Below are 16,910 nucleotides of genomic sequence, written 5' to 3' on the forward strand. Positions count from 1 at the left end.
TCTAAAGAGACATAAGAAAAAAAAAAATTAGTAAATGACCTGTGTTTCTGGCTGGGCTATCTCTGTGTGTGTGTATGTAAAACCTAAAACCATGGGTATGTGCCCTGACTGGGAATTGAACCTATAGCCTTTGGTGTATGAGACAACGCTTCAACCAACTGAGCCACACCAGCCAGGCCTTGCTGGGCTCTTAAAGATATGATTTGAAATTTTACTGCTAACAAAATGCCCAATAAGCAGTATCCCTGGCCTACAAAACTGGAAGTAACCACCAGGAATATGATAGTTTTAGGTCCACAGGCTGGGGACATCATGTCACCAGAGAGACAGCCCAGCTACAATGCAGGCTTCTCTTCAAGCAAAGGAGTTCAGGAGGCACACCAAGAAACACCAACTAGTCTCCTTAAATAAAGCACTTTATTTTCCAGTTAAATAACTTGGTCACACACACAAAAATAACTTGGTCACAGTACATTATTTTACATAAATGGCAGTAATTTTTCAAATCTCCATTTGGAAGGCCTTGTGTCCGAGTCCAAGGTGATGGGATGAATACAAGTATAAAAACAATGTAAAATGTGTAGCCCACAGCTTCCAGAGCTGGCTTAAGAAATCCCCTTTAATGCTGCTGGGCGAGTTACATTAAATATTAAGTTTAATATTAAACAAACATACCTGGGTTTCCTTTAGTTGATAACATCAGACCCAGAAACCTAATCAACTGAAAAGGCTCAAAAGCCCTAACAACTGAAACCATCACATCACCCAAACCACAGGATCACAACGAGTTGAGCTCCACGCAAGTTCTATAGCCTGCATCTAGTCAGTGACACCACCTGAAGAAATGCGGGATTTTATTTGTATCAATAACTAGAATAGATCTGGTTTCCAAGCTGTGCCTTTAAAGCAGGGGTGGGGAACGTCTGGCCCGCGGGCCGCATAAGGCCTGAGAAATCATTTGGTCTGGCCCTGCCAAGGCAACCGCAGGCGGGACTCGAAATTCAATAAATCTAGGAGCTTTTTTCATAGCAACATAAACTTACATTGAGTGAATTCTATTAAGCGAATGATGTTATAAATATCCAAATGGCCCTTGGCAGAAAAAAGGTTCCCCACCCCTGCTTTAAAGCATGAATTTCCTAGAAGTGGAAGGTGCCATCAGGAAGGCTAGAGTAGTAATGAGTCCCAAGCCCAGCTCGGAAACAGCCACCACCTCTAGGAAATGTGTCTTCATTGAGCACTAGGTCTTTGGCCTGCTGCTGCTGCTACAGTGAGACACTTAGTGCCCACTGAAGTGGGATAATTGTCCATTAGCAACAGGATCACATTTAGCTGATTGTACAAAAAGTTGCTATTAGTCACAGCAAACATTTACAAGAGCACACTGGATTTTTCTCCAGTATTAAGCCAAGCACAGCTCTCTCCTCGCCCTGCGTCACCTCCGCAATATTTAATATAAAATGGCACGCTTGTCAAGCTGCTGATGTGAAAACCAGATTCCAAACAAGTGCCTGAAGCAAAAGTCTCTCTCATCCATTGCTTATTTGAGGAAATTCTCTTTTAAAATGCAGGGTACCAAAATACGGCTAAAATAAAGTCAAGTCATAAACCTGCTTGCCTAGGTTAAAGAGACCCTTAAAACTAATAAAACATTAATTTTTAAACATCCTAGTTAAAACTGTGCTCCTATGTCATATTTTTGCTTACATTAATTGAGTTTTATAATAAAAGTCTAGTTAGTGTCCTACCCAATGGAAATATACTCTATTAAGCAGATGGTCAGTATTACAAAGAACCTTGTATTTTCTGGCAGTGGAAGATTCTAGTATAGAAAATTTTCTCTTGCTAAAAATATTCAAAGTACCGAGAACTATTGCATAAGAGAAAGTTTGTAGCAGTCTTTCTGCTAGGCAGATGGTATAGTGGAAGACGACAATTACTTCATTCGCTGAAGGAAAACATCACTGGGATAGCACAGGTTTACCGTATGCTACACACAGACGGGGCTGAGGTGAGAAGCAGCACAGTGTCCCTGAAACACACTCATGGCTCAATGAGCAGCATCAGAGAAACCTACCCAAGAGGCGTTGTAACAGTCAGTTAACAACGTACTCTGGGGTGTCACAAGAAACATTTTACATATTGAAGGACTGCCCGACCAGCATGGCTCAGTGGTTGAGCATCGACCTATGAACCAAGAGTTCCTGACTCGATTCCCAGTCAGGGCACATGCCTGGGTTGCAGGTTCAATCCCCAGTAGGGGACATGAAAGAGGCAGCCAGTCAATGATTCTCTCTCATCATAGATGTTTCTATCTCTCTCTCCCTTCCTCTCTGAAATCAATAAAAATATTTTTTAAAGAAAAAAATATATTGAAGGATTTTTTTTCCTTTTATGCAATTCTGGCCCTTAAATCTTTCAAATGGGCCCATTTCTCTTCCCCAGGAATAGCACACCCAGCATGAAAATAATGCTGATTAGAATATAGATCATTTCCTAAGCTCCACATCCAGTGTGTTTATTAACAGAGGCTGAGGATGTGAGGGGGAGAGAAGGGGACCCACTTGTCTGGAATTACGTTGGGGGTGGCTTGCTCTATGGCCACAAGACTGCTGGTACATAGGTTTGCAGGCAGTATCCCATGGCCACCACCACCAAATGTTTCTCTGGGACTCATCTGTTCACAGAGGCTTTGTCCTTTAAAGGGCAAAATCCCTCCAATAGTTTCAGAGCATAAAAAGCATTAAAAATCCAGGAGTCCAGGCCAAGGATGTCCCAAAGCCCACAGAGCACTGCTCGTGGAGAGCCGTCGGTCTGCTCTCCTTCTGGCACAAATACTTCAGTAGACTTTCACCCCCACAGAACCACTGAGCTCTGCAAAGGTTTGGGCTTTCTTCTGTGAACTGCCACTCATGACGTTCTCAAGGAACTTAAAACAAGCCTTTTTTGTGTTTGTTAATCCTCTCCTTAGGATATTTTTTCCATTGATTTTTAGAGAGAGTGGAAGAGACAGAGAGAAACATCTATGTGAGAGAGAAACATCGATTGGTTGCCTCCTGCACAACCCTAACAGGATCGAGCCTGCAACCAGAGTGTGTGCCCTTGACAGGAATCAAACCTGGGACCCTTCAGTCTGTGGTCCAATGCTCTATCCACTGAGCCAAGCCAGCTAGGGAAAAACAAGCCTTTTAATTCCAATAAGCCAGAACAATACACAAGGAGTCCTTATCCTAGTGAGGGACACTGAGTTGCCCCATCCAGGTAACATGGGTATCTATACTAATAAAAGGGTAATATGCTAATTAGACCAGGAGACCTTACGGACGTCCTTCCAGACAAAGCCATGGTGGTGGGGCCGAGGCAGAGGCGGTTAAGGGCGATCAGGCCAGGAGGGGAGGGCAGTTGGGGGTAAGCAGGCCGGCATGGGGGGCAGCTGGGGCGAGCAGGCCGGCAGGCAGGTGAGCAGTTAGGAGCCAGCGGTCCTGGATTGGGAGAGGGATGTCCCCCAAGGGGTCCCAGATTGGAGAGGGTGCAGGCTGGGCTGAGGGACACACACCCCCGTGCACAAATTTCATGCACTGGGCCACTAGTGTGTGTATATATGTCTTACCTAATAATAGACAAACATGTAAATTGACCGTACCTCTGCTACGACACCAGCCAATCAAGAGTGATATACAAATTAACCCAACAAAGATGGTGGTTAATTTGCATACACAGGCACCGAGTGACGGGGGCAGGACACTTGCGTCGTTGCCATGGCCTCTGGGCCTCTGGGCAGTGTGGGAAGGCAGGGCCAGAGCAGAAAGAGGCAGCTCCGGGGCCTGAGTTGAAAGGGGCTGGGCCGGAGTAGAAAGGTGGTGCCGGCAGCCAGGGAAAGGAAAGCCCATTCTAGCATGAATCTTCGTGCATCGGGCTTCTAATCTATACTAATAAAAGCCTTGGGGGTGATCAGGCCAGCAGGGGAGAGTAGTTGGGGGCAATCAGGCTGGCAGAGGAGCAGTTAGGGGGAAATCAGGCAGGCAGGTGAGCGGTTAGAAGCCAGTGGTCCCGGATTGTGAGAGGGATGTCCGACTTCAGGTTTAGGCCCGATCCCACAGGGATCGGGCCTAAACCTGAAGTCGGACATCCCCTGAGGGGCCCCAGATTGGAGAGGGTGCAGGCTGGGCTGAGGGACACCCTCCCCAGTGCACGAATTTCATGCACCAGGCCTCTAGTATATATATAAAGGCCCAGCAACAGTTACACAGAATAACCGGTCACTATGACACACACTGACCACCAGGGGCAGACGCTCAATGCAGGGGCTGCCCCTGCTGGTCAGTGTGCTCCCACAGTGGGAGTGCCGCTCAGCCAGAAGCCAGGCTCACGGCTGGCGAGCACAGCGGTGGTGGCGGGAGCCTCTCCTGCTTCTGAGGCAGCACTAAGGAGCGAGCAGGCGGGCAGTACGGAGCAGCGAGCCAAGCAGTAAGGAGCGAGCAGGCAGGTGGTTAGGAGCAAGGGGTTCCAGATTGCAAGAGGATGCAGGCCAGGCCGAGGGATCCCTCCCCCATGCACAAATGTCGTGCACCGGGCCTCTAGTCTATATATGTAAAAGCCTAAGCAACCAAACGACCGAATGACTGGTCAACCAGTCGCAATGACGCGCACTGACCACCAGGGAGCAGACGCTCAACACAGGAGCTGCTCCCTGGTGGTCAGTGGGCTCCCACAGCAGGAGTGCCACTCAGTTGACTGCCAGGCACCAGATGCAGGGCTCACGGCTGGCGAGCTCCACTGTGATGGCACGAGCCTCTCCTGATCGGGACTGACTGGGCACAAGCCTGCGGCAGCAGCAGCAGGACCAGGATGAGCAGGAGCAGCAAGCAGGAACAACAGGAGGCGTTGGACTACCAGTTTTGGCCCGATCGCCACAGGACATGCCGAGGGACCACACTGGTGCACGAATCCATGCACCAGACCTCTAGTCTATATATATAAAAGCCTAAGTGACCATCTAACCATTGCCCGGTAGCTATGAAGCGCAATGACCACCAGGGGCCAGACATTCTGATCAGTAGAGAATGGAGCCCAATTCCTCATGAATCGGACGTGGGTTAGGTTGCTGCTGGGGCACTGTCGGCCTAGAATCTGCTTCACCTGCACCCTGGACCCAGAGAGGTCCCTCGGCCTGGCCAGAAATCGGCTCTCCAACATCCCTCGAGGGGTTCTGGATTGCAAGAGGGCGCAGGCCAGGCCAAGGGACCCCACTGATGCACAAATCCGTGCACCAAGCCCCTAGTCTTACCTAATAATAGACAAACATGTAAATTGACCGTACCTCCGCTTTGCCCACAGCCAATCAGAGTGAGTATGCAAATTAGAAGGCCAAAGATGGCAGCTGCCCAGCTGCTCCAGGCGCAGAGAAGCCAGGCAGGGCAGGACACCTGCTAGGAGAGGGAGGGCGGGGGGTGAAGGGATCTACAGGAGTGAAGTGCCACAGCGAAGACAAGACTGCAGACTTGAGTCTGCAGCAAAGATGGCAGACTCCAGTGGGAGTCTGCAGCAAAGACGAAAAAGGCAGACTCTGGCCGGAGCGAAGGCCTGGGTCCCGGGTGCCGGAGGAAGACTGGTGCTGGAAGCCAAGGGAAGGCCTATTGCACGAATTTCTTCGTGCAATGGGCCTCTAGTGTGGTTATAAAGATGGTGCTCATTCCTAATTCTCCCAAATGACTGGTCTTTTCGGTGGGACTCATCTTCATCATGTCATTTTTTTTTTTTTTAAACAAAAGCCAAGTTTATTTGTTCATTTCTTGCATTTGAAGTACTCCTCGATGACATCCTTTGCCTGAGACTCTTTGCCATAGTCCTTAACCACCACGCAACTGCAGCCAACCACTTTACGGGGTTTTTCCTCTCTGTCGATTTTACAGAGGCCTACCCATTCCCCTAGTTTCTTGTTGTCGTCAACCTTAATTAGGTTGATTTGGTGTTCAGCACAAAGAGCCTCCACCAACTTGACGTACATAGGCTCATCACAGTTGGATGCAAGTACACAAAGGTGGGCTTGGCGCTTGTCCAAGGCTTTGGCAGCTTCGCAAATTCCACGCGTGAGGCCATTGTGGATGAGGGCGGTCTTCAGCACCTCTTGTAAAGCAGTATTAATGTCCATTACACCTCCAGCATCAACGCCTTCCTCGGCCATGGTGGTGGGTTATGGGTAGAGCCGAATCTTGAACGCACCCAAGCCTCCACCTCCGCGCAACTCCGCGGCGGCAGGGAAAGAGGCATCATGTCATATTTTGATTGTTTTTAAAGATATGGCAAGAGGCTGAAGTTACTGACTATACTAACGTTTCTATGAATGTTATTATCAATTAGTGGCCCGGTGCACGAAATTCATGAACATTAAAAGGGAATTAATAAGAGGAAATACTTTAATATTGCTATTTGCCCTTTCTCTATAATAGAGGTGTCAGAGGTGAAAGAAAATTAGTAAAATGTATATGAAAATAATATATAACTTTATCGCCCATGGGGACACAGCGTCAAGTCCCGCCAGCACCGCGAGACCCAGAGTCAAGTCCTGGGTTTGGGTATCCGGCTTCCTCCTCCCTCCTGTCAGAGCCTGGGCTGGCACCCGCAGGGACAGCATCAAGTCCCACCGGCGCCACGAGACCCAGAGTCAAAACCCCACCCACCCGCGCGCGCCTCGCCGAGCACGCAGCCCCACCCACCTGCACACGTCTTGAAATCGTGCGAGACCCAGACCCGCCAGTGCCCGTGGGGTCTCAGCGTCAAGCCCCAGCTGGCGCCCACAAGGACACAGCATCAAGCCCCCGCCCACCCACACACACCTCACCGCACATGCAGCCCCGCCCACCCGCGTGCACCTGACGCGCACACAGCCTCCTGGTGATTGGTTGTTACAGCGTGAGGGCGTCACAACCCCAGGCTTTTTATAATACAGGATGGCTGGACAGTCAGAGTTGGCTATCCATCTGGCATTCAAGAGACTACAACTAGAGGTTTCTGACTACATGTGCTGTCCATGACATTATTACTGTCTCTCTTATCACAAATATACACCGAAGGAATTAGTTGTATCAGATCTAATGATAATTCCAAATGAATACTTGACTAGGCTGGGGAGAATGCATCACTGTAGAAACCACAGCCTCTGCTAACACCCCCGGATTTGCTGTTTGGCTCACCCCAGGGGAATATGGAGCCTATCATTTGTTAACCATCTCTGTGAAGAGCAACAACAAGCTGTCTTAGGGACAGCCTCGATCAATGGCGGGACCAGGGATGGTGCTAGCTGCAAAGGGTAGAGTTGCAGGAAGTTAGTCCCTTTTCCCCTTAACATTTATAAACCTCTTGTTACACAGCATGCACAAAAAGACTGAACAACCTGGCAATACCTTCCCTATATTAAGTTATAAATCAAGGTGAATTTAAGGACTAATGAATTACCTTTGAAAAAAATAAAACAACTTGACTTGGCTGGTGTGGCTCAGTAGTTGAGCATCGACCTATGAACCAGGAGTTCACTGTTCCATTCCCGGTCAGAGCACATACCTGGGTTTCAGACTATATCCCCAGTAGAGGGCAGGCAAGAGGCAGCCGATCAATGATTTCCCCTCATCATTGATGTTTCTATCCCTCTTTCTCTTTCCCTAACTCTCTGTGAAATCAATAAAAACATATTAAGGAAAAAAAACTTGACTTGGGGTAGTGAACACACAATATAATATACATTTGATGTATTATAGAATTGTGTAACCTGAAACCTATATAATTTTATTAACCAGTGTCACCCCAATAAATTCAATTTAAAAATTACAGGTACAAAACCAAATATTTTAAGATGATTTCTTCCCCATCTGAAACTGCCTCATCTTAATTCTGTGGCAGAATAGACCCATTATACATAAATATTTAATCCTTCATACATTTTCTGTTTTGAGATATGATTAAAGAAATAACTTGATATTTTAGGAAGAACTAGGGAACAACAGGAATCCATTAATTAGTGGAAACCACATATACCCTGTTTTATCTCTCCTGGTGAGATACTTTTATCTAGGGAAAGGTGAACGAGAATGTACAAGTTATGGGGGAAGATGTCAATCAACCCCTCACAGAGAGTCCATGCCAGGATAATGTGAATGCCGGAAGACGGATTATTGCAACGTACTGCTAGAGCTGACCGCATTCAAATCACCTACACAAACAAAACAAAAAAATCAAGCCCTTAATATTAACTGGCCACCGTACCCAGGAAAGGTAAAGTGTTCGCTGTAGGAAGGCCTGTTATCCTCTTCCAGCCATCGTCACAGTGTGGCTAGCACCTTACCACGTGAGACATGGAAAGAGGAAGAAACATTAATGCCTCGTGGAGTTATTTAGAGTAAATTTAAACAACAAATACCTAAGAAATAAGATGCATCACCCAAACTCAGGGCCGCTGTACATTACACCAGCAATAATTAGCTTCATAATTGGTATCAACTCTCCTTTTAAGACCAGGTAACTGTAAATCCATCCGGTCATCTGCTACCCTGAGTAGTCACTGTCTAATGCTTCCGAAAGAGAAACTCCCATAACGGTACAGCATAGTATTTGGGGATCGTTTTTTCACTCTGAAATGCCTAAAAAGAGATTAATAATAATGGCTTCAATATTCTGAACTACAAACATTTCTTTCAGTCTCGGATTTTCCTGATAATACTTCAGACCTCTCTGGTGCTTTATTTTCCAGTGCTTTTCACATATCTCATCCATCATGTGACCTCACAGCTGCTCTGGGGGGAAGCCAGGGCAGACGTCAGGACCCCACTTTACCAATGAACCTGAGATTCGGGGAAGTGACTCGAAGAAGGGTCACATGGCTATTAGGAATTAAAAGGAGTAGAAACTATCCTAATCCAAGACTCTTCCTCCCACACTGAGGGACGGAATTGCTTCGATCAATTTGTGCATCAGCAATCCACATCCTTTTCAGCTTCTGGTGACTGAGTTAGTTAACAAGGCGCCTGGAAAGGAACGGCTCTACTTTTACTGCTTCGATATAAAAATCTCTTAAGCTGTGAAGTCAGAAAGATTCGTTCCTCCAGTCCAGTCTCAACCTGAGCGTGACCCTATAATGCCTTTAAGAAACTAGGGATAAAGGCGAGCATCCCAAGTGCACACTGAAGTGTCGGATGGAGGGAAGCAGGGGGGTCCCTGCCCCCGCCCCGACCTGGAGCGCACAGAAGGCACGTCAGACAATGTCCTCGGCGGGGTGCTGGAACGGGGCAGTGCCCAGGGTGGAGAACTGGTGCCAGTTCCGCAGGAAGCCCCTGTTGTACTGGCCTGTGTCCACGATGAGCCCCCAGAGGAGCCGGCGCCCCGTCTTCTGTCGAAGGGCCTGCTGCACTTCCCTCTCGGTCACGTTGTAGCTGATGTTTATCAGCTGTATCAGGAAGATGTAGCCCATGCCCGCGGTGATGATCGCGGAGTACCACACGCAGGTGAAGGTCAGCGCCGAGCTGGGAAGGGGAATGGGCGGGTCAGGGCTGCCGATTTTTCACATTCAGAAAGCTGTCCCCGTCCTAACCCTTTATACATGTAATACTTCTTACCGAGGACTCTGGCACCTCCCCGAATCATCCCGCTGGCCAATAGTCTTCTATCCTCAAAATACCAATAACCTGCTTAAATTATGACCGTTAACGAACATGTTCTGTTTCAGTTTTTAGTTATTAGTGCCTCTTTTTCCAGTATTTTTTACTTAGAATAGCGGAGACTGTTTCCTGCACTTTGTGTCCCCCACACAACCAACACAGTGCCTGACGTGACAGGATTCAAAATCTGTTTGTTGAATGAATAATTCCCAACTTGTTCTTAACTCGGGAGAAAACGAAGGCACCACAAGATGGCTATAAACACCCTCAAGGAAGCTGTGGGTGGGAAGTTCCTTAATTTCCACGCTTTTTCCGTCCGAGGCTGCTGAATACAAATACAGAGACACCGCCCAACGCCAGAAGCCTCCACGTGTACGGTGTGTAGGAGCACCGCCATATTTCAAACTCTGCTTCCTACGGCCAAACACAGGGCAGGACAGCTCCTTTCCGCTCTGACACGACTGTGAGGAGAGGCTACTGATCAATGTCTGCCAACTGATTATTTTCATTCAAACATTTGCAAATGAATGAGTTACATGGAAATACATTCATTCAGAATCTAAGCCAAAAGGACCTGAGAAATGATTAAATCACTACAAAGGTGAGAAAAACCGAGGCCCAACTGGGAGATATGAATGGCTGTCCAGAGCAGGGAGGACCAATGGCAGGGCTATTTTGTTTAAGTGGCCCACAGAAAGCCTACAGAACTCATGCTTTGAAACAGAAATGATCTGTTTTAGGACATTTGTCACAACCCACTAAGAATAGTAGTTACTGAAGAATTTCACAACCTACAAAGACTCAACATGGAAAAAAGGAACTTATTATCCCTGAGGAGGAGGACCCATCTATTCTAATAAAGCCCATAAAAGTCTAGATCTGTAATGGCAATGGCGAGATCTGTCCAGGGACTAATACAAACAAACACCTGCACAGAGACACTATGCAGATAAAGCAGGGACTGACTGTTCTGGAAACAAAGAACAGGCTAGAGGGGCGAGCCTGTGGCTTTCAGGGGAGGGAGTGGCTCGGGCCATCGCTGAAAAATCCCAGCTTCTTCCAAAGCATGGAAATCTTTACAATCTAGAAATGTGCCCAAACGAACAAAGCTGAAGGAAATTTTGACCTAGATACCAGAGTAATCATGAGTGGTAATTCAAAAAAAAGTAGAACAGGAAAAAGCAATAGAGGTTAAATAGAAAAGGAAGGAAGGTCATACAGATTGTAAACACTTCACAAAAGGGTCAGAAGCAGTAAATTAATACGGGGCCAAAAAGCACCAGGAAATAGCAGTAAAGTGAGGAGTTCGCTGATTATGACAAAATGGCCCCCACACACCCTGGGGCTGCTAGTTTGTCTGTTCGAGTCTCACTGTCACTTGGTTGGGCATGTGAGTAGTCACCTGACCCTGGAAGTCCCTGATTGAGCTGGTTGGTCCTACTTCTGCAGTGCTAGTTCCTCCCTTTTGAAGGGTCAATGATCCTTTCAACTTCACCCTAGAAAACTGCACCTATCCACTACCCAATTTTGTTGGCAATTTCAGGGATACTCAAAAGCCCCATAACCTGTCCCTAACCTAGTAGCAAATCATAGCCCCTTACAGTGAATGGCAACACCCCCCCCTCCTCCAGGGCCTCTGTGCTGGGGTGTCCATATCTCACCTGTAATCTGCATAAACTCCAGGACAATAGAAGAGAGCTGTGAAGACACTTCTGTCTCTACAAATGGTGTCCAAGGTCAGTGTGATCCCATACACCGAGGTGAGCAAGAAGATCGAAAGGGCAAGTATAAACGCTTGATGATTGCATTCTCCAACACAGCCATTTATCCTCAAAACAGCACAGGGGGGAAAGCAAACGTGTTTTTAAAAGTTCTCTATATCACTCAGATAATAAACAAAGAAGTTTTAAAAGCAGGAATAGTGTGAATTCCAGTTATTAAAAAGCTATCTTACTTTTCAATTTTAGAGAATTAAAAACTTGTTCACTGAGAGATGCAGTCTTACAGTCTCTGCTCTTCACAAAGTGAAATCCTATCATTCGTGTTAAGTACAAGACCAAGTAAAAAGCAGAGCCTGGCTAATTAACCTTTCTAAATATTAGTAAGTGAAGTCTTTACCCAGCTATGAAGAGAGTTAATACTATAATTACCATGATAGGGAAAGGATGATAGCAAACTTTAAAAAGCTAAATCAGAAGTGTTACACAGGCCCCAGCGGGGTAGCTCCGTAGGTTGGAGCATCGTCCCTGATGTGCCAAGGTGGCGCGTTCCATCCCGTCAGGGCACATACAAGAGTCAGTCAATGAATGCAAGTGGAACAACAAATCAGTGTTTCTCTCTCTCCCTTCTTCTCTCTAAAAAAAAGTCAAGAAGTGTTACACAGCATCAGAAATTATATGTTAAAAATATATTAGTAAAAAGATCTGATTGGTGTGGGATGGAGAACTACTGGATGATATGCAGACTACTTGTCACATAAAAGAGAGTCCGGGTCACAGCCATCTGTAGGACACGTAGGACAGAATGTACAGGGACACCAGGATGCCCCAGTAGGTAGAAATCTTCTTTTGGGCGAGACTGTCAGGCCTTCTGCAAACCAGAACTCGTAAATGGGCCAGAGAGAGAGAGAGAAATGACAAAGAGAAGTGGAAAATCTAAAACTGAAAGTACCTATTTACGCCTAAAGACTATGCCCCAGGAAAGAGCTGTCCCTATACCTGAAGTCCACCCAAAGCCCTCTGACCTGCCTGCACCTCACCCTCTGGGACATGCCCTTCTGAAGGAGGTGTGCCAGGTAACCAGAATCCTAGTCCTAAAAGGGGTAATTCATTGACCTAGAATGCCTTAAGGGCAATAAAGTTGCAAACATGCTACTTATGGCAGTCACATCTGAATTAATTACACCCCCTTGGGGTTAAGATTTACTCAGTAGAGCTGCAACGCTAACTTTTAAGAGTTGCCCTTTGCATCTTATCTTATAGGCCTTATGTGTCCTCATTTGTCACTGGCCAGTGGGTAGGTACCCAAAAAGCCCATCTCCCCGCCAATAACCAAATAGGGAGTTATCTGGCAAGACCTCACCTCAATAATGTAGACCAGTAGCATCAGAATGATTAAGGATGTATGATGAGAGGAGAAAAAGGTCACCGGAAAATATGGGAACACTTGCTTGAACTCTGTGTTCAAGAGAAAATAAGCCTACACTGATTTTGATAAATTCCTTTTTAAAAAAATCATTCAACTGTAGATGCTTCTCTTTTAGAAAGAAGATAAATGAGGGGCAGCTCAAAAGAGAATGGCAAAAAAGAAAAAACACCTTCAGGAAATGACTGTGAAAGAACTAAATTTGTGAAACTAGGAAAAACTGATGACTAAGTGGGAACATCCTAACAGCCCACAAATACCTACAAGATGTAAAGCTGGGAAGGAGAGAGATTTTAGGATGATACAAAGGACGCTCAAACACCACTAGAGTCTCACGTGAATTTACACTCTGCAAGCCTCCAATTTTTCCCCACATACCAGACACAATGGTGATCCATTCTCCTCACACAGATGCCACATATCCGGCAATGCCACGCCCGGGCAGGTCGCACGAGCTGGCACTGGGCACACCAGTCTTCCTTCGCCTGCATGGGGCTTCCCGCCAACAACCTGGAAGAGCCCTTCTGGTCATCCCTCAGGGTGCGGCTGCTGAGGGTGCCCGGCACCTCCCCGCCAGGGAGCCCTTTGGTCCTCTGCCCTTTTCTGTGCAGGCACTCCGTGCGGTGGCTGCCCAGAGATGTGTCCTCGCTGGCGGGATTTCTGAGGTAGCCTGGGTTCTTCTTGGCTCTGTACAAGGCTAAGAGGATCAGAAACAGCCCGCAGGTAAGAAGAGCCAGCTGGGTGGGCCCCACGCGCCCTCTGGGGACCACCTCCTGGAGGAACACGTAGTACATGTAGCCCAGAGAGAACAGCCCGAGGCTCAGGAAGAACAGAGTGCGCTCTTTCCTTCGGTGAGTGAGGTAGTAGTACCACAGGGCCAGCACGGGCAGGGAGGTCAGAACCACCACCCCCAGGAGGAAATGCCAGGAGGCCACTCGGAGGAAGATGGGCAGGAGGATGAGAGGCGGGATGATGCTAATGTTAACTTTTTTGGCTCCTCGAAGCCAAGGAATTCGGAGGCGATCAGAGATTGTATCCATGATTCTTTCACAAGTCTCTGGCTGCACAGATTTACACGTAATCCATCTATTCAGAAAGAGCACAGAGAGAAGGCACTTCATATGTGTTTGTGGAATTAAAAACCAATGAACACTGTAGGTCAAGCAGCAGGATAAATGATAAAGGAGGCCAAAGGCCATGTATTCTACTGCCTGACTACTGCACATGCTATTTTCAAAATCGTGTATCATTTTTTAACATAAACCAGAATATAACGTTTAGATACTTAACAGTTAAAACGACTTCTCCCTGAAACAAATACATATAAATATGCACATTCCATACACATACTGTCTAGACTTGGGTGGGTGTAGAGACATAAAAGTCTCAAACAAATTCACAAGGTAGTTGTAAAGACAACATGGGAACTCAAGAATTATTAGGTAAGTGACAAAGCAGCAAAGTCACCCCGTGAACTATGATGGCCAAACATCAAAAGGAGTGCTCAAAGGAGAGTGAACACTTCTGAGTGGAGTCATTAGAGGGGTCTTTGTGGAAAAGGTGGGATCTGTGCTCCACCTTGACGGCTGGCTAGCATTTGTACACGGGAGGAGGAAGGGTGGGTGGGAGGCTTTCCAGTGTAAGGCACACAATCCGCCCTGGGCCCAGGGAGGGAACCTGTTCAGCAGGGGGAGAATGGAGATCAAACTAGTGTGAGTCAAATGACCCAAGCTTGGAGGACACATGGTATATAACTGACTCTTTTTTGCATACTTAAGCTAGTAAGGCAAGGAAGAGTTTAAGGAATGATCACACTGATTTTAGACCGTTAAAAAAAAGTAGGGCTAGAACTTGGAAGCAGGATAACTATATGGGAGGGAGTCATACAGAGCAGGGGGAGCCTATCTCCAGAGCAGTATATGGAGAGAGCAGAGAATTCAGGCACAGCCCAGTTCTCGAGGCTGGGAGGGAGAAGAGTTAGGTTAACAGAAGAGCTGCCATCTTCAATGATGGAGATTACGGAAGCAGCATGTCTCCATTCATTAGCACAAAGTGCTCCATTTTCTCATGGGTTTTTAGACTAAGTCTAAAGAAACTATAAGGACTGTAAAAAAAAAAAAAGGTAATAGACACTGTCTAGTAAGAAGTATGAGGTATTCAGGTGTCAAGGTTGGTACTAGACCACCGTGGCCCCAAAGGGTGCCTTTCATGCTAGGTTAACGCACAAAGTTTTAAATCGGCAATCTGCCACTGCAGTGACTTTCTAAGCAGAAGGAGTTATTATTAATAGGAAAAGCAAGTTTCCAACATTCTCATTCTTCCCACATTATGCTTTCCATATGGCAACAATGTTTAAATATATTACTTAGAAAAAGGAAAAAAAAAAGCCAAGTTATTAATGTTTGATACAAAATTCTTTCAGTGATGTTAAAGATTATTTTTCTGGGTAGTAATTTTCATCACTTGGATTAATGGTGAAAATAAAAGCCAAATACAATACAGTGGAACAACACAGCGCTGCCGCTCGTGTTGAAAATAGCCAGTGCAGGAGAGGGATGCGTTTCCTAGCTGGACCTCCTCCCCAATAACAAGGGGTGAGACCAGCTCCAACTGCAGGACAATGATCTGTCCACCCTCAAGGCCCTTTGCGCCAGGTCCCACCTAGTCAGTCTCCAATCACTGAGATCAACGAGAACGCAGGAACTTTCCGGTACCGTGCTCCTTCTTAAAATTACAGATTCTGCTGGGCTGCATTTTATTTTTTTACACCTTTAATTTGCCTTCTATCCCTTTAGCTGCCTGTCCTCTCCATCTTCTCCCTTTAAATGAAACTGAGCTGAACAGACAGTTGTGCACGACTGAGTAATTCATCTTTATAAAATCCTTACCCTTGACGTAGAAGACTACTCTCCATGTTAGATCCTTGGAGAGAGAATCAGAGCCAATTCCGGTGTTCTGGGTGGCTAAGCTGAAAGTATACATTGCAGTTCCCAAAAGGGTCGATGGGGTCGGCGACGAGAAACACCGTGCTCTTACCTCTCACACCCTTCATCCAGATCTTGGCAATCACACAAAAAGGCGGCCACGTGGTTCTTTTCCCCATTTCGATCTATGTACTCGCAGCAGCACAGGGGCTCCAATTCAGGTTCCTCCGCTTTGTTTTTCTTCTTCACTGACTTCAAACCGCCCTTCGGTGTCATGACGGCCACCTGTCACCATGAGCCCTCGGAAGGGAAAGGAGGAAAGAACACAACTCACGTCTTCTACACACACTCACGCCGCTCTCTGATCAAACGCCAACGCCCGGGAAATCAAACAGGGGAAGAGGGGGCGGAGGGTCCCATTTTCATCAGGCTTTGCTGACCCGGGCGGGCCAGGCAGAGAGCACGAAGGCTCCTGGAGCCGCTGTCACCGCCCCATCCCATCGCGGGGCAGGCTGCCGGGGACCAGCCGTTCCCATGGCGACAGCCGACCACGCCGCCCGGGACCGCCGGGACGCGGGAGGCTGGGCGCCCCTGCGGGTGCGGGCTGAGCGGGGCTGCCCGAACCTGGGCGCCGACGGGCACTCACCCTCGGGGCTGCGGGCAGGGACGCGGGGTGCATGCGCTGGGCCGGCAAACGCGCCCGGCGGCAGGGGCCGGCCACCCGGCTCCAGGAAAGCCCGCCGGCAGCTCGGGTAGCGCTCGGGCGGCCGCCCAGTCCCGCTCCTCCAGCGCCGCGCGGGGCTCGCCCCCGCCCCCACCCACGGGAGCCCGCGGGCGGGCCCGGGCGCCGCCGGCAGAATGACCTTGGGAGGAAGTTACCTGCGCTCCGGGCGGAGGTGCGGCTGCAGCCCAGGAAGCCGGGGCGGGGGGAGAGGGTCGGCGCCTCCAGGGCGCGGACGCGAGCCCGGTCTGAGCTCCGCGGGGCCCCCGGCGTGATCGCTGGGGTCCCCGGACTCCGGTTCCGCTCGCCGCCGCCGCCCACCTGTGACCACAGCCCGCCGCGCCCGGGGAAGCGCCCGCCGCCCCACGCCGTCTCGCCGCCCCGCGGCCGGCCGGGCTGGCGCGGCAAGTCCGCGCGCGCTTCCCGGTGTCCCGCCCCCGGCGCCGGGGATCCCCGCCCGCCCGCGCGCCGCCC

General features: G+C 48.3%; 2 protein-coding genes across 3 annotated transcripts; both read right to left on the bottom strand.

The window, feature by feature from the left end:
• Positions 1 to 5,748: 5,748 nt before the first annotated feature.
• LOC103290696 (40S ribosomal protein S12-like) lies at positions 5,749 to 6,260 on the bottom strand. Its single transcript, XM_054711933.1, has one exon. It carries the CDS (start codon positions 6,182 to 6,184, stop codon positions 5,786 to 5,788), a length of 399 nt encoding a protein of 132 aa, XP_054567908.1. The 5' UTR covers positions 6,185 to 6,260; the 3' UTR covers positions 5,749 to 5,785.
• A 1,462-nt stretch (positions 6,261 to 7,722) lies between these two features.
• ZDHHC23 (zinc finger DHHC-type palmitoyltransferase 23) lies at positions 7,723 to 16,824 on the bottom strand. 2 transcript variants are annotated; one of them, XM_054711942.1, is made up of 6 exons: positions 16,595 to 16,824; positions 15,828 to 16,015; positions 13,170 to 13,877; positions 11,309 to 11,476; positions 9,337 to 9,512; positions 7,723 to 8,633 (listed from the first exon to the last, which is right to left on the bottom strand). In XM_054711942.1, exons 2-6 carry the CDS (start codon positions 15,989 to 15,991, stop codon positions 8,620 to 8,622), a joined length of 1,230 nt encoding a protein of 409 aa, XP_054567917.1. In that variant the 5' UTR covers positions 15,992 to 16,015; positions 16,595 to 16,824; the 3' UTR covers positions 7,723 to 8,619. The 2 variants fall into 2 exon arrangements, with proteins under 2 accessions (XP_054567917.1, XP_054567920.1); XM_054711945.1 differs by lacking the exon at positions 11,309 to 11,476 and having other exon boundaries at positions 7,723 to 9,512.
• Between the last annotated feature and the right edge of the window lie 86 nt (positions 16,825 to 16,910).

The sequence above is a fragment of the Eptesicus fuscus genome, chromosome 3 (assembly GCF_027574615.1).
Source record: "Eptesicus fuscus isolate TK198812 chromosome 3, DD_ASM_mEF_20220401, whole genome shotgun sequence".
In the NCBI taxonomy this organism is placed as follows: domain Eukaryota; kingdom Metazoa; phylum Chordata; class Mammalia; order Chiroptera; family Vespertilionidae; genus Eptesicus; species Eptesicus fuscus.